Source organism: Vanellus vanellus (assembly GCF_965231255.1).
Source record: "Vanellus vanellus genome assembly, chromosome: 7".
NCBI lineage: Eukaryota > Metazoa > Chordata > Aves > Charadriiformes > Charadriidae > Vanellus > Vanellus vanellus.
Window position 1 is genome coordinate 32236564 of NC_138912.1, and position 21009 is coordinate 32257572.

At 42.8% G+C, this 21009-nt stretch overlaps 1 protein-coding gene across 1 annotated transcript in view; it reads left to right on the forward strand.

Moving 5' to 3' along the window:
* The window catches only part of GRID1 (glutamate ionotropic receptor delta type subunit 1), a gene marked incomplete at both ends in the record, with an annotated part of 544988 nt that extends 542208 nt beyond the window's left edge, over nucleotides 1-2780 (forward strand). Inside the window, one exon of the mRNA XM_082486453.1 lies at nucleotides 2352-2780. Within this exon, the coding sequence (XP_082342579.1) occupies nucleotides 2352-2780 (429 nt within the window). The remainder of the gene's footprint in view (nucleotides 1-2351) is intronic.
* Between the last annotated feature and the right edge of the window lie 18229 nt (nucleotides 2781-21009).

Below are 21009 nucleotides of genomic sequence, written 5' to 3' on the forward strand. Positions count from 1 at the left end.
GCGAGCTGCCCTTGGCAGACGGCTGAGGAACACACAGCAGGACGCAGCCGGACGTCTGTGCAGAAGGAGACCGCCCGTGTAGAGGTCCAGCCCTTACTCCCGATGGGGGATAATCTAAGAACACTTCTCGCGCTTGCCCCCAGTCCACAAGAAATAGAAGTAGATACAGTTATGAATCGAGTCCGTGTAATCCTCTGGCTGTTATACCACAAATCCTTAATTTACGTAGCTACAGAGTTTATGAAAGAGCCTTCGTGTTATCGTCAGCTTGGTGCACTGTCTAACTTATTGAACGAAGAGCCTGAAAGGTCAGGTACGGCTGTTGGCAGAAGGACTTAACGCAGCTGCAGGGGTTATCTGATCCAGTATTGTGTGGCCCCTTTCTGCCACAAAAGTTTGTTGTCTAATTTATTGTCCATTGATTTTCTCGCACTCAAAATTATCTGATTAGCTGATTAGAGGATTATATCTTTTTAATAGTTTGTTTTGCTGGTGAGGAAGATGATATCCCCCAGATTTCTGGGAGCTTCATTGAGAGCTTGGTGGATTTGTGACATAAATGAAGTAGGAATTCATCTTCTACTGATTAACAAAGGAGGTGCAATGTGCAGCTCAGCCCTGTAATTGGTGAAGAATTGTACTCCAGTTGAAATCAATAGGGATTTAACCTAAGCTAAGGACGCGTGTTGGGGTTCATCATCATGTAACACTAAATCATTTCCAAATCCATGCAGAGATCAGCAAATCCAACAGTTCTTGAGTAATGTAGAAGTGGTGTTAAATCAGGAGATTAGCATCAAATCTGTAGTGGACATTGACTGGAATCAAGGACTTTGGAGTTGACTTGTCAATTTACAGGTGAAAGCAAAGTTGCCTAGCAGGGGATACCACTGGAATAATATGGTAATTCTCTGTACTCCACCTGAACACCAGTGGCAAAAGATCACGAGGAGTGGGCGGCAGTGGCGGGCACCTCATACTTCCCTGTTCATTGGGTTTAACCAACATTTAAGCACAGATTGATCAGGGATTACTGGAACATGAAAGTTTCAGGTAGTCCTACTTCTTAGGCTGGAATCTTACTGGCTGCCTAGTGCGATTACAGGCTTCTGTCAGACCAGGGAATTTCTCCAGTTCCAGGATTGTTGGGTTTTTCTAGATGCTTTGCTGCTAGTCTGCTGTGATGTTACGCTTGCACCAAATAACTCTTAACTGTAGATCACAGCTGTGCTTTATGAAATATAGAGGAATGATATACTATGATAGCTTTTTACTGGAAATACAATGCCAGCTATTAAAATTCCGTCATACAGCATCCCAGGTGGCTGACTTTACCCTGCTGGTTTTGTTGCTTTCCAGTTTGAGCATCCTGAATGCCGCGGTGTGGTGATAAACAGCCCATTGTAGGTCTTTGCTGCTTCAGGTTTTAAAGACAACCTCTTTTGCTGTGTTTCCTCATGAAAGCTAAAACACGTTCAGTGAGTTGTCCCAAAAGCCCTTTGAAGAGACCGTCCTGGGAGCCTTAGGCAGTGCCTTCTCAGAAGATGGTGATGCATTTTCTAAAGACCAGCCTTACTTTGTAAAGCTCTGACCACAGACAGACTTTTAGCAGATGGCGCGTTAAGATGACCGACAGCTTATAGTTGGTCACACAGCTCTTCAAAGCACCAAGTGAGTGGTCGCCTCCCCAGGGCTCCCAGAATAGGTCTCTCTTAGTGCTGTTCCAGTAGGTCTACAGTCTGTGCCACACGGGTGACCCAGAGCTTCCTGCCGGGAAGGGAAGACTTCTTCACCAATACAACCCCTGGCCAGTAGATTTTGGCACATGAAGTAGCTACCCTGGAGCCAGCTAGGTTGTGCACAGTGGTTTACCGACAAATTCCTTAGAAAACGCGCTGCAGCTAGATGAGATCGTGGGGAGCTGTCTTGTTATTACAAGGTGGCAAGCTGCTTGCTGGAATTCGGGGTCCCAACTCGATTGTTTGCCTGCCATATGCTTTTTTTCTGGTCTTGCGCAAGGTGAGCTAAGGGCTTGTGGGATGTGCTGGTCGCTGGTGCCAGCTCCTGTTAGCTGAACCAGAGCCATCGGTTTACCTCGAAGGAAGATGGGATTGACAGCATCAGGGACTTTTGCAGGCTGAGATTGAGCTGGTGTTTTCTTCAGCATGTGTTTCTCAGCTGGAGATGGTGGGCAGACCTTGAGGTTCAGACCTTGAGGTTCATAGGCAGAGATGAAATCGAAGCGATGTAACGAGTGAGCAGCAACTCCTGTCACACGGAGGAAGCGGAGTGGGGCCGGACGGGACTGGAGATTGTGTTTGGGCTGATTGTTCTGGTTTCTTCCTCCCTAGGACAAAGAAGTGAACCTGGAGCAGGTCCATAGGCGCATGAACAGTTTAATTGACGAAGACATTGCCCACAAGCAAATCTCTCCGGCGTCCATTGAAATCTCAGCCTTGGAGATTGGTGGCATGCAGCCAACTCAGACCCTGGAGCCGGTACGCGAATACCAGAACACGCAACTTTCTGTCACCACCTTTTTACCAGAACAGACAACTCATGGTGCCAGCAGGACACTCACAGCTGCCTCCGGCAGCAACCTGCCGCTGCCCCTGAGCAGCTCAGCCACCATGCCCTCCATACAGTGTAAACACAGGTCGCCAAATGGAGGACTATTTCGTCAGAGTCCCGTGAAAACCCCGATCCCGATGTCATTTCAGTCTGTGCCGGGGGGAGTCATTCCAGAAGCGATGGAGCCCTCGCACGGAACATCCATATGATGAAAACAAACAGTAAAACAACCAGCAGAGCTTTTTAATACAAAATTTAAAAGAAACAAAAAAAACAAAACAAAACAAAACAAACTCTTACATTTTTCGTGTATATACCTGTAAATAATGAAAGAATGAAGTGGGGTAAAAGTGTATTTTGAATATTCCCAATTTTCGAAGTCAGTAAAAAACAAAACAAAAAAACAAACAAAAATGTATGAATGAACTTTGTAAATTTTGTTCTATATGAATAAAAAGGCAAACTACTTGTGATCGTTCTCAAGTGCCAAAGAAGACCAGTTACTGGGACTGAGGGCCGTACATTTTTTTTCCCGTGGATTTCAACATTTATTCCCTTACTGTTTGGTTTGTTGTGGTTTTGGTTTGGTTTGTTTTTTTTTTTTGAGAGAAAAAAAATACCCATTTCTTGCCAGAAAAGTTCACCATGCTCAGATCTCTTCTTTCTCCAGAACCCTATTTTATAGTCAAAATGGCAATTCACTCTGAGAATTTAACAGCTGGTATTAGCATAGCAGTAACAAATGTTTTAAATGTGAATTACAACTAAAATCCAGCAAACAATAAAGAGGAAAAAAAAAAAAGATAACCTTTTCCTTCTAACAACAGTTTAAACTTCCACACAGTTTCTAAGTTTAAAGAGAGGATTATTCAATTGTGTTTTTACATGTCTGCTGTGCCATGTGCCTCTTTTTATTTAACCTTCTGTGTTTTGTTATATATATAATATATATTATATATATTATACATATGGCGTATATATTATATATATAAATGCTTTGATAAACAACAGGTTTCAGGTTAAGGGGAAAGCTTTTAAGAAAAACTGATCAGCTTCTTTTTTGTGTGTGTCTTGTGTACACAACTGAAAATGGGGAGGAACCAATGGCTGAAAGGAGTGAGACAAGGAATAGCTTTAACGGGTGGGAGAGAATGGCACTGCAGTGACTCTGCCCTCCGGTGCCATTGCTTTCTTTAAGATTTCAAGGAATTTGCTGCAAAATGGATGTGACGCTCCCTGGTGAAGTCATATCCCTGAATGACAAGGCTAAGCTCATGACTATAAGCACAGCTTTGCTTTTTTTTTCCCCGTTGATTTTGTAAAGAGAAACATTTTAATGGCTGTGGTTATAGCCTTGGTAGAAATGGCTGTAAAACATCTTTTTTTTTTTTTTTTTTTTTGTCTGTGAAACACAATTGGAGGACAAAGATAGAGAAGCAGGTATAGTGAATTTAATGTCTCATTCTGCAAATATTACCGGTGCAATTTCATATGACAAAAAAATCAAAACAAAACCGAAACACAGTTTCCTTCCCAAATAGTAGTTCGAATGCCCAATATACCTGATCCCTGCCCCCCACCGCCCACTGTTGGTAATGGACCATCACTATCTTTCCAAATGGGGATGATTTAGTGTCTTCTCAAATGTATCCCTATAGCTAGGTTGTAATTTCCTTTTGTAGCTGGATTTCTTCACTTTATTACAACACTGCTATTTGGAAAAGGCTGTAGATCTCAGTGCAGCAAAATCACTGCCTGCATTAAGGTGAAAAATTGTGTTTGAACAGAGGTAAAAAAGCGCTCGCATCCCAAGCAGGTCAGCAGGCAATCTGGGTCAGGCTTTTGGATTAATAAACGTTCCATTGACTGCTCCTGATTTGATTTGCATAATTACACAACAAGTGTATTTATGGGATGATAAAAGTCCCCACATTTTTACATTTCTAGTTTAAGCACTAGGGAAGAAAAGTCAAACTGTGATACAAAAAACAGCCGAATGGAAGAGCGTACTCCGCGTACTACTTTTTAAATGAGGAATATTGCTGGTGAGCTTAGAGAAGGAGTACTCTTGCAGGGGTTAATTTGTCTCTGTTGTCAAGCTGGTTCCTCATGAAGACAGTGTGATTTTGCAGCTTGGCACAAATTGCACTATTTGCTTCAAACTAATTAAAAATGAATAACGCTGTAGTCAGCTGACGAGATTTATCCTATTTAGAGACTTGGCCCGCACAAGCTTGGGATATTTTTTCATTCTTCTTTCATCACAGTTTTCCTTATCGTTATCTTACCAAACCTATGGCCGCAGGAAAAAAAATAGAGATTTCTTCCCCCGATTTTTTCCCCACCTTCCCTGAATACGCTAATTAGTTATAGCAGAGATAGTTGGGCAGAAAGGCTGTGCACACCTAGGTATCTGTCAAGCTGCTTAGGAGAGAGCGTGCAACTATTTGCACTGGGAAAAAAAAAAAAAAACTCATTTTTAGTACCAATTTAAGATTATAGCAGCTGCAGAAGAGGTGCAAGGAGCCGCTTGTGTAGATACAAGGGTACAACCGGCACGCTAGGGCTTGGCTGGAGTGGGTGCCCCCTCCCTGGCAGTGCCAGAGCGGGGATGCCATCTCCCCTTGTCCTCAACACCCACCGGAGCGCAGGCGGGTGAGCAGCTGACTCGGCCACCTCGGCAGCACAAGGCAATCGCCCAGCCACGTCCTGCCTTCTTCCCGTGCCGTTTCCCCACAAAGCACGCTGTTTATTTGCTGCAGCAAAGCTCAGAGCAGGGGATTGAAACCCTCCTTTACCGAGGTGTCGTTGCTCTCGCAAAACGTATTAGATCTTTTTCTTATTATAGTCTAAACCCCTGTACTGAATAATTTAAACTGAACCGCATTTGTGGAATAAATTGTGAATACAGTATATTCTGGGGATTAACGTTCTCCGTATTCAGTGTTCTCCTCCTGGCTTAGTCTTACCGCGTGCTGTAAAGTTTGGAAGTGTGGTTTAACTTATAAGCAATGCTGCATCTCGCCGATTCTTACGCATAGAATACGACTCGCCTGTTTGAACGCTCTGCGCGATTACATCTAAGATGATCGAGAACCTGAAGAATCAAACCACACAGTCCTCACTCCGAAAAGTATTTAAGCGTGTGTGTAAGCCCTGTAGAAAGCAGCTGCATTATGCACATGTTGAAGTGCTTTGCTGATTAATGACGGCGTTAAAATGCACATCTCAAATCAAAGATATGGCTAATTTTAAGCAGGTGAGCGAGCTCACCAAACTCCCTGGGACTACACAGTTGCTTAAAGTTAACCCTCTTGAGTGCTTTGCTGCGCCAGGGTCTGTCCTGTAAAAGTACGAATCCACAGTGGATCACTCACTGTCTAGTAATTATTTGTTTATATAAAAGTTAGCAAGTCATAGCTTGAGCCTGTCAACCGTGACAGGAAGCTGTTAAATCTTTCATGCGATGGTGGTTTGGTTTTAGATTATTTAAGCAAATCACCGGGCTCTCCTTGAACGTAAACAATGTTTCTTTCCCCATAACTTTCAGTTTTCAAAGTAAATGCAGAATGTATGATTTCCATATTCTGTCTCCTGTTTTATATTTATATCTTCGTTTTGACAGATCAAAGCATTCACTTTCTATATAATATGTATGCACCACACACTCATGCATATATATATATATACATGCGCAGTTACTCACAGAAGAAGTGAGAAATATAATTTCCATGTGATGTAAATGAGCATAAGCTCAAAGCTCTCACAGAGTTCTGCTTATTTACACCATCTGCAGATTTGACCCTTCACTTTTAATATCTGGCAAGCTGAATTAGGAATACTGCAGAAGTTCCTGAAAACTTCGAAGACCAAACTGTGCCCTTCATTTTCAAACGGAACTTTCCCCGAGTGTGCTCCAAAAAGGGAATAATGTATGATCCCAAATATTCCAGCTCCTCCAGGATGTTTACATTGCAAAGGTGGTTGTACGTGAAATGGAAATCGAGTGCCTATACCTTCCTTTTATCTTATCGTGCTCTTTTGCTGATGAACTTTCGCGAAAGTGACATCTGTGGCACAGCACTTGTAGTGCGTCTTGTTCTATCGATCCATTAGTTTAGAAATGACTTTATTTTCATACAGAAATGTGACTCCGTTTCTCCTATTTGCTTGCAATCCACAGGCAATCTGCTTGCAGTCTGAAGAATGCATTGCTCTTATTTCTTATTATGTCATGTTTTCCTATTGCAATGGCAAAAAAAAAAAGAGTAACTGTGCTTTTTTATTTCGGAATTGAACGTTTTTATGCTGAGTTACAACTACACGTGTGCAATATTTGTCTTGCAAAGTGAAATTCCCAATATCTGCCTTGCTTTGATAACCATTGCTGCACTGTAGATGAAGTCTCAGCAAAACAACTCACTTTCTCTTAGTCTGCTGATAGAATAAAACACTTAAACCTGGGTTCTCACCTGTGTAAATCAGCATCCTTCCAGTGAAAAGGTCAACCGTACCGAGTTTCAGTAGGTGAGGATTTGGCTCTTAATATTGGGCTTGAGAGCACTGCTCTCCCTAAGCTTGTATTCAACAACAGCTCTGAAAATGGAAATGTTTTGAGAGTCGCCAAATTGAAACAGAGAGAAGAACGTTTATTGTGATTTTGAGCGCTTGAAAGGGACTCGAGTTTAAACTGTATGTCGAAATATTTTAGAGAATGATTTCTTTTTTCTTAAAATCTGTTCAAATTTACCTCTCGTCTAAGAAAGGTTAAAAGCTGTTGGCTCGGTGGCGAGCGGAGCATTCTTTTCAGGGGAAATCACATTACTGGGCAGTACAGCAACCCCAGTGCTCAGACCATTTTCTTTTATTTTGGTTTTGCTGACTTGAACTTACGCTGTGAACAGCTAAAGGATAACATAGATCTAAACGCAACACGTTTAGGGGGACCCTGTTGGAAATTTCCCAAAGAATCCACATCCTTTGGCAACCCTGGCAAAGGCAAGGAGAAAGTTAGAAGAAAACGCTGAAGAGAAGCAAAATGAAAGGTAAAAATTAACATGTGGTGAAGGGGGAGGGAGAAAAGGGTGGCTAGAACTCATACATCCAGCAAAGCTGTATTACTTGTATGAGAAGCGTAGATACAAGCGGTCAGTTAATTATTATTTTTCTTGATTTTTAGGAAACAAATAAAACCGGTATTTGTTCTACCAGAAGCAGTTGTTATATTATTTAAGAGTTGGAATTATTTGTTTGGTGACACTAGTTTTGTTTTGGTTTGGTTTTTTGGTTTGGTTTTTTGTTTTTTTTTTTTTTTTTTTTTTTTGCTTGATTCACACTCAGCTGGGGGAAATCAGCTTCAATCAGTGATTTGCACCTAAAGCAGCTGTGGGCTGCTTGCCGGGCAAAGCTCCCAATGGCTGTTTAGGTCTGCAGGTGGGAAAAATCAGCTTCGCTTAGCAACCCATAAACCTCCCGCTCCTCTGGTTTGGGGTAAGAGTTGAGGTTTAGCAGTATCAGCTGTGTATGTCTCGGGACTCTTGGTTAAGGCCGGTGCTTTGCTAGTGTTCGTTTCGGAGGGCAGCAGCACGGAAGCGTGGTCTTTCCAAGCTTGCAAGGTAATTAATAACAGAAGCAATTAATGCATAAGGCTTCAGTCTCTTACTGAGTTTTATTTTCTCTGAAGTTCACTGTCAGGCTTATTAAAGGAATTTTTTAATTTGTTTTTTTTTAACTGCATACTGACAGAGTACTATTTAAATTACTTTCTTTTTTCATCAATTGAAGTTGATATCATAGCTTGCTCAGAAATCAATTAGTGCTGGTAGTAGCTTCATGTCGTGTAATGGAGCATCACCTTAAGAAAGTAGTTTTGTCTTTTTCTTATTCCTTTTCCTCTAAGTCTCATTGGAAAGTGTCTCATCTCTCAGTAACTGTTCAGTTCTTTTGTTACAGTTATAAAGCTCTGTAGCTTTGAGGGTATGGAGGTTTCTGTCTGGTTTTGGCCTCTGTGTAATGTAAGGGGGAGAAAATAAGTCCTTGCAATTGTAGATAGACACAGATATGGGAAGTAGCAGTGTAAGGAAAAAACTTGGAGGAAAAAAAAATACGTTTGCATATCTTGCCAAAGCTTCGACTGGTTGGATAACTGGCTGGGACAGAAAACGATTTCCGAATAATATGTTACATGTGACTGACTGTACTGTAGAAATCATCTGACGTGTTTCCAGGTGGGAAACCACAATTTGCAGTTCAACATGCCCCTGAGTTGCTTTCAAGACAAAGAATGCTTTCTTTTTTCATTATTAATTGTTTTGTTGTAATGTCATAACTGAAGCTGGATATGAAGGAATGTGGGACCAGAGGTTTTGAAACAGCTTTAGTTAATTGTGAGACTGCTTTTAGACTCTGATTCTAAAAAGTCACTCATTCATTAAAGGAAATATCTTTTGAGATTTTCTATATTTCAATTTTTTCTTCATTTCTTTCCCTCTTGTAAAATGTATGTATCTGTTTCCTGATGGAATTATGTTTGAAGTGGTTAAGTATAGCACAAAGGAGCCCAGCGTTTCAGGTGAAAATTGTAGCTAAAAGAACAAAAGAGCATACAACCATGACAATGAACTGTGAAGAAGAGAGACCCCAGATTTATGTATTTTTTTTCTATAATCAGCAGAAAAAACGTGACTTCTGTTTAATGTACTTTTTATATGATTTATATTGGATCAATCCCATCAGATTAAATACTTACCAGAAGTAAAATATTCTAGCCCACCAAAGTGCTGAAACGCATATTTGCAAATAAATCTAAGCAGACACTGGAAACGTTTCCCTGTCTTATATAAAAATCATCATTTTAATCTGCTGAAGTGGGTACTCTTATCAGTTAAAGATCTAAAGGACGTAACTCCAGCGTTCGGTAGCGCTGTCCTGCACCCAGGCTTGTCGTGCCAAATGCTTATGATGTGGTGTAGTGCCCCACAGCCACCAGTAGCCACACCAGCAGCACAAGGAAATGGGGGCGCGATTCGGTTTGGGAACCGCTACTTCGTCCTGAGACACAGAATTCTCCCCCGTAACTAAATCTGGGATGACAGCAGGTGGAAATCTTTATGTGAAGTTGCAGACCCTTTTTCATCTCCGTACATTAGTGAGGATCCCGGCGCCCCCAGCAGAAGGGACAGGCATTCCCTCCTCTGGGTGAAGGAGAAGCGTGTGTCCGCGTGTGCGATGTTGTGGGTTTCGCCCATCCATTGGGGCGCTGCTTCCCGGTGTCAGCTCTGTTGCTGCTGCTGGGCAGGTAACGTGCGACAGGAGGAACTTTCCCGGGAAGCATCGGGCTTAGGCAGGTAATAGCTTTTAGGAGCTGTTGAAAATTAGTTCCTGCATTCCAGCTGCCATTTAAGAGCTGGCCGGGAAACTACACTTGGGTATGGTTTTTTTTTTTTTGATTCTAAAGCCAGCTAGAATGATTACGGCGAGAACCAATTTTTGGGAGGGTGCTTGGGTCAGGAAAGCTTTCAACTTCCAGTCTAGCAACTGCTAACGTGGCAGCAGAGCCTGCAGCTCCACGTGCAGCCTGGGGGGACCCCGAGACAATGGTGAAATGAAGGAGGTGTCTGGCAGCGTTCGCTGCGAGCTCGTCCCTGCTGCGGTGGCGGTGGAGGAGAGCCCCCGGAGCAGCAGCGGGAAGGGGGACGTGGGCACAGCCCGGAGAGCAGAGGTAGTAGCTGGGGGAGGGGAGGGGGCAAGGGTCTCCAGAGAGGAGTCCTGATGGTGTAGGCAAGGCGCTGGGGTAGGAATTACCCCTCAGCGAGGGTTGGTGAGCCTTGAAGATTAAACGAGGAGAATGCTGTGTCAGCACGTGGACACGGAGGTTGCTGGATGCCACCGTCGTCGTTTGCGTAAAGGTTTCCTAAAATCCACCTGATGCTACGTGGGGTGGGAGCGATTCTGGGCCATGGAGAGAACAAACAGGGATCGTATCGGGCTGCGAGTTGCTGCTGTCTGATTTGCCCTCCTGTTCTGCGTCTGCAGATGGGCTCGCTCGTCTCTTCTGGGCTGTGATTAGTTGTGCAACATTTACCCAACCCTTTGACAGGGGGAATGCGCTTTTACAGCCCAAGAACAGTTTCCTCTTGTGCATTTGCATTCCTGTCTTTGTCTTGTCATTCATGTCAAAATGCGGAGCAGAGAAACATACGCTTTCAAATGGAGTTTCTGCAAACCATTTGGATCAATAAGGACTGTCTGTCTGCATATTTGTAACATCTGCCACGGAGGGATACGAAGCTCTATCAATTCCGTGGCTTTGTAAACCATCTTTTACAGCAGACTGTAGCTTGTTTACATTCAGTGACAGGAAAAAATCGGCGCTCTGGGCGCCACAGAGGTCTGTGGTGAAGCAAGTCCTGCTTTTTGGAAAGTAGGTGTTTCATCTTTTGCATGCAGCGAATACATGCCATCTCGACACACTGGGGTATTAATCCGGGGACGTGTCACTCGGCTCCTGGCAGCTCGATGCAGCTGCTGGTCATCCCCGGTCTGCTCCGAAGGCTGGTGCAGGCAATAACTTCGCTTATTCTGAGACAGGACCTGAAAAGCTGCCCGGGTGTCAGGAGGAGAAACCGCCAGCTTGTGGACAGCAAGGGGCGGGGGGGGGGGGGGGAGTGTCGGGCCACAGTCCACGGGGGCGGCCAAGGCTCCCCCATGCTCTGCCTGGTGCCATTTGGAGGATGAGGTACACCTCCAAGGGCTGAAATGCTGCAGCCAGAAAATGGTGAAGGAGCGGAGGGATAGGGGAGAGATTTCGGAAATAGGGAGAGACGGTACCAGAGCGTAGGGCGGGTTCCCGGCTTCCTCGGCCCCGCAGCAAAGCTCCTGAAGTGCAGGCACGCTGCCGTGAGAGGCCATGAGGATGTGAAAGAAGCATCCTACAGCACCAGCTCGGATGTTAAAGCCATCAGGCAGGTCCCGGGCCTTTAGTTATAAAGCCTGCTTAGTTCCACAGCATTAAGTGCCGTGAAAAGCGTACTAAACCTTTTATTAAAAACTCAAGCAGCGGACAGGGAAAGCACGCAAAATGCAAAGTGTTAAATTAGACCATCCGTTTAATTGTTCTTTATCACTTAATCCCTTTACCTGTGCGTCTTGTTAGAAGGAAACCCTTCTCCGCTGTTCTGGGAGGAATTGCAGAAGGCGGCAGCGGTCCTGCGGGAGGGAGGGAGGGATGGGGATCGGGGAAAGCCGTCGAGCCTGGGTGGAGGCAGCTCCTGTTTGCGAGAGGTTTGGCAGGAGTAGCGCACAAGCAGAGAGGCAGAGGAGGGAGGGATGGAGGAGACAAATGTTGGTTGGTGGGGCACTGGCCCCGCTTGCAAATCCAGCCTGGGTGGGACGAGGCGCGAGGTGCGGTGCCGGCAGTCGGAAGTTACACCGCTTTTGAACTGACTCGAGATCCTGGGGTTTAGTTTTACCTGAGGGTGGGGAAGGGGTTCTGCCGTGCCACCGGGGCTGTGTCGGTGGCACCCATGGGCACAGGCTGGTACCCAGAGCAGCATCGCTGCAGGAGAGGGCTCAAGATGAGCCCCTTCAGGGTTTACTTCAGCAGCTGTGACTTTGTCTTTCTGGCTTGACCTTAAACTGTTACAAACAAGCATTAAGAAGAGGAGGTAGATTAAAAATATATATATATTTTTTTTTTCTCCAGTAAAGCTGAAGGGAAAATTCTAGCTTTTTCCCCGCCAGTAAAGTGCTTATTTTCTCAAAGACAAAAGCTTCTGTGTATGTGGGATTTGATGAGCAGATAAGATAACAATGTATTAAGAAAAAAAAAAAAGTAGTCCTGCTCTGAAGTTTCTGATGCTTCTGGAGTCTTTTGCATTGGAATATATTGTTCAAAATTTTCTTGAGTTGAATTTCAATCGAAGCTTATGTTGGAACTGAGGTTCTGTAATTCATCTAGTCAGGAAATGCATAGGATTTTGTATTTACATTAACTAATCAATATTACACAAATACCAGCAAAAGCTGAAATGACTACTCAGTGAGTTGTAAATTAAAAGTATTCATAGTTATTAAAAACAGAAACATTAAAATTACATTTTGCTTTTTTAAAAGAAGTAATTAATTGGAAATAATTAGCATTAAATTACTCACCTGGCTTTAGTTATGATGGGTTTATTAAGTCATTATTGAGAGATTGAACGGTGGCACATGTTGATTATGTTTAGATGTGACTTGTCTTTGTTTTTTCAAGCACTAGAGAAAAATAGCTCACGTCTTCTGACAGCCAAATAAAAAAAAGAAAAGTAAAAATTGATGCTGTGATTGAACCTAAGACATTTAAAGTCTCCAAACTATTAAATTTCAGTGGGACTTATGAGCTTAACTCCACAGAACCCCTTTGATAGTCCCTGAACAAAGTAGAAGTCAACTCCCCGTTATTTTGTGTGTGTCGTGTCAGAAGCATGGATTGAGATTTGAAAGCTGTTTCACTATTTTGGATGATTAATTCAAACCCATACCCTAATACTTGTTTAAAGTTTCTTGGTGTGGTTTGGGTTTTTTTTTGTGTGTTTTTTTTTTTTTTTTTTTTTTTACTTTGATCTGTTTTGAAACCTTCATTATTTTGAATATGTTTCCATCTTAATAATTGAAAAACTTCAGACAACAAGTTTTGCATTCCTCTGCCAGGAGAGGAGGATACTGAAAAGAGGACTTTAAATCACAGTTATTAACCGAGACACCCAAAGGACCCGCCATCAACTTCTGCCTCTGGGCAGAGCCTCATACTGTGGGGTCATCTGCTGGGATCCTCTCTGTTGCGGTCCTACAGATAATATAGAAATAGATGTGGACTTCAGGAATTCTGATAATGTCAAAAGGTTTCAGATTCATCAAATCTCTACTTAATATTTATTTATGCTGGCCTTCTATTAGATAGCCTGTGTAACCCACCCTTGGGGGTCATATAGACTTTAAGTCCCATGAAAACATCCAACTGTTCAAAAATAAAAACAATACAGAAGTCTTTCAGCACTGTAAACAGATATTATTTCACTCCTAATGTTGTATATATATAAAAAGTACATTTCAAGGACTATTAATGCAGAGACAATTAAATAAACCGCAAGTAAATTGCTTATATTCTATTAATGCTAATGTTGTTTGTATTTTTCAGTCTTTTTTGGTTAATTTAGTTCAGTAATTCATGCAGCATCTGCTGTCATACTTTTTTTTTTTTAAAGACATGATATTTCTTAGCTTGTAAACAGAAAGGCAGTGTTACGTTTTGCAATGGGACTAGGAAGGAATGTTTATTTTTATCTGCATTTGCTGTATTACAGCTCTCGTATTCAAAGCGCAATAATTTTAAAACCACAAAGAACTATCTTGTGTAAGTGAATCAATCTGGCTGAAAAACTGAAAGCATTTTCGAGGAACTGGCCACAAAATAGGGTCCATCTTCCTGCCTGAAACCCTTGTAATTAAAATGTTTTCTTATTCTTTTTGGGTACATTTTTCTTTCTTTTTTATTTTTTCCTTCTTGGAGGGGAAGAGACAAAACGTGCAATGTTTCTCTGGCTTTCCTTTCCATGTTTACCTTTAAGGTTGCAGTGACACCTGTGGTACGTAGGTTTTCGGGGTTGCGTGTTTGTATGAGCTGGGGTTTCTCGTTGTTTGTTTGTGGGTTGTGTGGATTTTTTGTTGGCAAGATAAAGAATAATAATGTCCCAAAGAAAGAGTCTGTGAGGTCACAAGGCGTCAGCCTCAACAACAGGGAATTCCTTGTTGTCCAACAGGATCTTGTATTTCAAGCTGTCATCTTCGTGGCTAAATCATAACCTGTTCTTCTGATGCCAACTTCCCAGAGAATCAAAAATTTTGATCTATTGCTATGGCTGGCGTAAAGAAGGATAACTTTCTGTGAAATGTGATCTATCCCATAGTGCCTAATTGTGTCACCTCAAGGCTTGACCCTTCTTCACTGTGGCAGGCACAGTTAGCAATTTTCTCAGATTTCCAAACCAGAATTAAAAAAAAAAAAAAAAAAAAAAACAAACAAGAAACCCCAAACAAACAAAAAAACCCCAAAACATCTGGTTATAATTAAAGGGGAAAAAAGCATTGGTGAAAAGAAGCATTCAACTCATCCCTATGCGATGCTGCACCGTACTCCTACACGTCAGGCATGACACCTGACTGAGGTTGCAAGTGGACAATGACTTTTTTGTAAGATTTCCTGGCCCTGGAGGTCTGTCTTATTGCCCCAGGAAGGTGAGATTTTTAACTACTCTTTTTCTTTTGTCCTTCTCATGTGCTTCAACAGTCCAGCTGCAGATATCCAGGAGAGCTTATCAATGCTGTCTAATTGCTCCTTGCTCCTCCTTTTGGGACTTGCCTGCATGAAAACTCTCTTCCTTCCGGAAGGAGTGGTCCACTCTGCATTTGATGTGGCTCGTATGAATGATATTTCCTCCACTGGACTCACCTATTTTTTCATGGAGTAACGTGTGAACTTAATAGCTGTCTTCTTGCCGGCTTGTGCAGCTGAAGGAGAGGAAAAAAAGTGTGTGTGGGGGGAATCAGCAGACGAGGAAAAGTAAAATCTTTTTAAAATCTGAAATCGTATGTCTGGGGATAATTCTGCTTAGCTAGTAAAGATTTGAAACTTTTTCCCTTGAATATGATATATTAGCAGATTTATGTTAAAATAATGACCAGTGTGAGCAAGAAGATTTCTCAACTTGGCCTGTATTTATCCTTGAGGTTAGCTTTGTCACCTACTGCACCAACCGCTTTTCTGTATTTCCCTGGTGCTTTTCTGTATTTTCGCTGGAGCCTGTCCAGCAGCAGAGCACAGACTTGCCCCCACGCATTGCCTGGGGTCAGCGCTGGATGAAGTGTTAAGCTAAGTAAGTTGTCAGGCTTCAAGACATAGCAATTGCTGCTTTATTTTCTTTTTTTTCTTTCCTTTTTTTTTTTTTTTTTTTTTTTCCCCCTCTAAGTTCTTTTTTTTTTCCCCTCTTAGTAAGTTATCTTCTCAGCCATTGCACTGTCTCCTTTATTTTGAACACCACTGCCGCCGGCAGACCGAGTCCGGGGCTGGAAACTCGGGTTGCCTGAGCAGAAGCTTGACCCCAGCCGAAACTCTGCAGGGCTGACTCAGGCCTGGGCGCTCGCCGCCCACTGCCCCGCACGGGCACCCGCCTCCCCACCCCTGGGAGAGAAGCGCTCGTGGTCTGATTTCTACCAAGCCTCCATGTTTCACGTTCCTTGATCCCATCTGTGAACGCTTTGAGGAGAGAAGGATGGCGTGGAGAGAAGGATGGCGTGAATCTCCATCTACCATCCGTAATCGAACTCCTCTGATTTTCTTCTGCTATTTAGATTTTCTTGTAGGCGATTATATGGATGAAGTCACGGGTCGGGTACAGGTCTCTGTCAGCAAGTACGTGTGCAGTGCAACTCCGTCTTGTTTGCGCTTGGGGGTTTGTTTTATACTGGGTAGCTTAATTTGCATGTGCAAAATGCCTAAGTCTTAGTCGTGTGACCTTTTAAGTTGTTTGGCTTTTACATGTAAATTGGTTCTACGTCAGCCAAATACTACTTTAATTAGAAAACAAAATATGCATTCTGGCACCTAATGTTTCCATTAACTTGTTTAAATAGTCTGCTCTGCAGGTTTAGAGTTGGGCCAGATTGTTTATTCAGGGTGTATTTTTAATTGGATTATCGGTACGTAATAATTGATATATCACTGATCCATTATTAAAATATAGATGTGTTTGAAAGTGTTCTGACACATCCCAGTGGAGTTTAATTTAAATGTTTACTCCTATACAGCAGTATAGGCCTTTCTTCTTTCCACGCTAAATAACAAAACCCAAATGGTTTGATGGTATCTATATTACATACCTCTTTGTCAAATAGAGATTCATCTTTTGCTTGTATTTGAGGTGTATCTTTGAGGATTTTTTTTAAGTATAAAGAAAGCTATTGTTTTCTGCTAAACGTTCAGAATAGATACCCTCATTTTTGAAGTAGGAAACTGAAATAAGGACTTCTTTTTGGTCAGAAAGCTAGGAAAGATTTTTTTTTTCTTGGAGTGCATTTCCTTTGAAAACTGACCAATTGTTTCCACTTTTGTGTTTTTATCTTTTAGTCAAGTGTAAAGAGATAAGTTGCTAAAAGATAAATCCATTTTTAATCCGAGAAAAGATCTCTTGCCATCGCTTAACAACCGAATTGCACGAAGAAGCACTTTTGAGGAACAGCTTCAAATGGTTTTTGGAAGTGCACCTTTATTATGTCAACTGGATCATCCTTTGTGACCTTTCAAAAAGGAGAATAGATTGAAGAAGCATGGCTTTTCCCTTCTGAAAAGGCACAGTGGTTAGTGTGGGCTTTTTTTGTCTGCCACCCCCACCCCTACACAGGCTTGGTCTTGTATAAGCCCCGCTGCACGGGCTGTGCGTGGTAATTTGGGAGGAGGGGACTGGAAAAAGAGCAAGCCCTGAGCGTGTCCCTGCTCAGCTATGGCTTCCCCGAGAGAGCCCCCGGTGCCCGCAGGGCCGAGAGTGTGTGGAGGGTCGGAGCTGTGGGCCCTGCTCCTTCCCCAGCACAGCCCAGTCCCGTGGGACCTGCACGGGCTTGTGGTCTCCTCCGCAGGGATCTTACGCGCTCCTGGAAATGCCTGTCTCGCGTCGGCTCAGTAGCGCGTAACTTGCGGGCCTGAAGCCTAAGCAGAAAGCTGCTGGTGAAGAATAAATGACTAACAAACACAAATCTGGGCTGGGATCCTCCTTACTCAATCCAGCCATGCATCACTGCAACTCCATCGCTTTATTCTCAGCCTTTTCCTGGCTGTGGATATCTCCCACCCCATAAAGCTTCTGCCTGTGCTCAGTTGCCATCCTTTGGAGGTTTCTGGTCCAAAGGACTCGCCAGCTCAGACCTGAGCTGGTCTCTCTGCGAGAGGCGGCTTCTTTCTTGAATCCCTCTTCTCTGTGTTCTTCTCTGGAAGGATGTAATCATGCCCTGTCACTCAGAGCTGCTCTGTATTTTGGAGAGAGTAATGACATTTCTCCACACTTCTCTTCTTGAGTGATGTGCTGAATACTTTTTATTTTTTTTCAGTAAAGTTCATGATAAAGCTAAAACCGTTTTAAGCAGGCATTGGTTTCCAGTAACTGTGACTTGCCCAGCCAGAATCTGATGGATTTGGGGTGGTGGTGTTGGGCTTTTTGCAAGCAAGTGTATAAATGTCAGCCTAGTTAAAGTCCTTACAGCAGACTTTGGTAGCTCTTCTCCCAAAGAGGTGAGGTGAATGCGTGCTGAGGACTGGAGCCTGAGTTGTGTTGTGAGCAGTGTTGCGTGCTTTCCCCAGCGCAGTATTTAAACCCCAAACCCGTCTTAAAGTTGGGGTTGCACAACTTTGAGCTAAAGATCAACCTATATAATTGGGGAGAAAATGGATTTGTTTTGCACGGCCATGGCTTCAGCGTCTGTTATGTTGATGTTTCTCTGTATGTTTTTTAAAAAGAAAAGGGAAAAGGAGGAAATAAAAAATAATAAAATAAAAAAAACAGTACCACCACCACCTCCCCCCCCCTGTGCTGTTTTACTGCTAGATGGAGGTGCCCCTCAGGAGCACGCAAGGGTAATGATCCTTCTGTGTCCCTGTGAGTTTCCAGCTGGGCTCTGAACCACACCTCGCTTTGCATTGCTGAGTCAAGAGTGACCAAGGGTACCGAGGCAGAGAAAATGGCATGCAGCCCGTCTGTCCCTCGCTGGTCTCTTGTGGAACGAATTTTTGTCAGATGCAGTTGAAAATTCGAGAAGCCTAGACAGTGTTTTTGTTGTCCTTTTAGGCTGCTTAATTTGAAGCTTTTTCCCCTTCCTACCTTGCATATCTTGCAAGATGTTTAGCTCTCGACACCAACCGTGAGTCTAGATCCTTTCAACGTTTTCTTTGTTAATTTGAAATCTTAAATGGTTTGCGGGCTTAGGTAAATCCTTTGTTTCCAGTTCCTAGGAAAAAGCTTTTTATTTGTACAAGTATCTCATCACAGGAATGATGCCTCTTCTCTTTAATGACACCTATTACTGCAGGCTCACTGCCCCTGCCTGCAGAGCAGCGTTTCTGATGGAAGGAAGACAAAACATTTTCAGTCAAATATAATGACAAGTTCATCCCAGAATATCAGGAATTATCCTCTTCAGTGTTGCCTCTCTTGCTTACCGAAGTCAGCAGGTTGTTCTAGTTTGAGGCATGTCCTTCTCTGTCCCTTCTCTACCCCGCGCTCAAAGCTGAAGCTGTCTGTCTGTACGCTGAGCACCCACGGGTGCAAACTACTCGGTCACGTCTCAAAACAAGAAACCCTTTCCTTGTTTGAGATGACAGGTCAATCACTGTCGCTGTGGTTCTTGCAATCACAGTAATCGTTACGGGTGTCACAATTAGAATATGGCAAAGGTGATCCTCCTGGTCTCTACTAAGTCACCATGGAAGCTGACTGTTAACAGAGAGAGAGAAATATATATATATATATATATTTCTAAAAAATTATTTTCAGAGTCATCTTGCTGAACAGATTTCCAGGTTTGCTGTAAAATCTGGGCTTTTGTAGGATTCGGAGCCACAATTGAGGTACTTCCACAGGGTGGGAACTGTAAGAAAATACAACCATCCCAGGCATACAGATAACCAGTACAGTACTGTGAGTTATCATGGTTCTTAAACATGAAAAAAAAAAAAAAAAATCCAACAAACCCCAAAAAATTCTGTGTAGAAGGAACAAAAATGCCCTGGAGGATTGTGCAAATAGAGGTTTTGGCTCTTACCTCAGAAGGTGGAAGAATGAAAATATACCTGAGGTAGCTTTTGTTCGCATATGGTGTGGATTCACTTATTCTCTTATCTGTAATAGTGGCAATTTGAATCCTCGGTCATTTAAGAGTAGGCAGAGCCTTGGCAGCAACAACTTGAATTTAACTTGAGATTTCTGGAAGGTATTATCTTTTTTGCAAGAAACTTGTTTCCTGGAGAAGGGAGCAATTAACACCTAATCCTCTGCTTATATTCCCAGATATTATAACATCACACGAGCAATTTAGGATAAAAAAAAAAAAAATTGCAGCAGGATAACACAGAAGAACAGATAGAGTTGGTAGTGAGAGTAAGGCCACAAGCATGTTTTGGAAATGTAGGGGCAATATACAAAATGGTTTTCTTTCCCGCAGAAAAATTTACCGACTCTCTGCCTTTATCAATCACTTATTTCCTCCAGAAGGAAAGAGACTCCCAACAGTCTCTCTGAAAGCCCCTACGCCTGTTCTTCAGCCAGGATTTACAGTCCTTGATAGATCCCCAGCACCAGTGTGCTGTTTCTTAAATGACTCTTAAAGGGCTCATTTCCTTAGTTATATTCCCATTTTATTTAATTACACTTCCTGAAGAGAAGCCATTCTATTTTATGTTTAACGCTGCTGCCTGCATGGGAAGTGAGAGGTAGATAAAGCTGGTAAAAATCTATTGCAATTAAGCTCTTTGTGACAGTAATGAAGCTGCGACCATCCCACCATGATATCTGGAAAATATATTTCTCCAACGTTGTTTTACTTGTTTTCATTCTTTTAAGACTTCAAGTAAAGTGTTTTATAAAAAAGAAAATATTTATTTAAAAAAAAAAATCTAGAAGGAAAAGTTTGGGTTTTTTTTTTTTTTTAAGGTTTTATTTTCTGCAAAATTTCCTCTGGTTCTAACTCCTGTGTCTGAAAAGCTTGAAATGACTTCAGTTCAGCTGAAAGAAATCTTTCCGTGAATCCGAAGGGGAACTTAGTGTTTGCTCCAATAGAGACTGTTTTCAACCTTTTATCGCAAGTAAGGGGGCCTGTAAGAGGGAAGATAACTGATCGTTGAGATGCATCACCTCGTCGCCTGCAGGTTCCCGCGATGCAGACCCCTCTGTCTGAACGGGTGAGGGAAAGCAGAAGTTTTTCTTGATAGTTCTGAAATGCCCATTATGACTTTTGCAACTATTCTGCCCTCCTTTCTCTAAGGTGGTAGCTTAGCCCTCTCCATGCAAGTTAGGAATATCCCTGCTTCCCTGCTTTCTTAAGCGTGTCTCAGCTGGGACGCAGAGCCAAGCTTAGTGCAGTAGACCTGTCAGGCTTTCATCTCTTTAGCCAGGTCAAACGATTCATATGTAGACCGTCACTATGTGTTGCTGCTGTTATACCCAGGAGTGGTTGGAAACTGGAGGTAAAAAGATGAAATTGGTTGCATCGCTGTAGCAGTGGATATAAAAGAGTAAAAGACAAAAGAAATGACAAAACCACGGTCTTGACCAGTCTGATAGCTCTTCTGCAGCCTCCCCACCAGCGCATGCTCTGGCTTAATCTCAGCCCTAACAGATATTGATCAGCAAAATTGCTTTT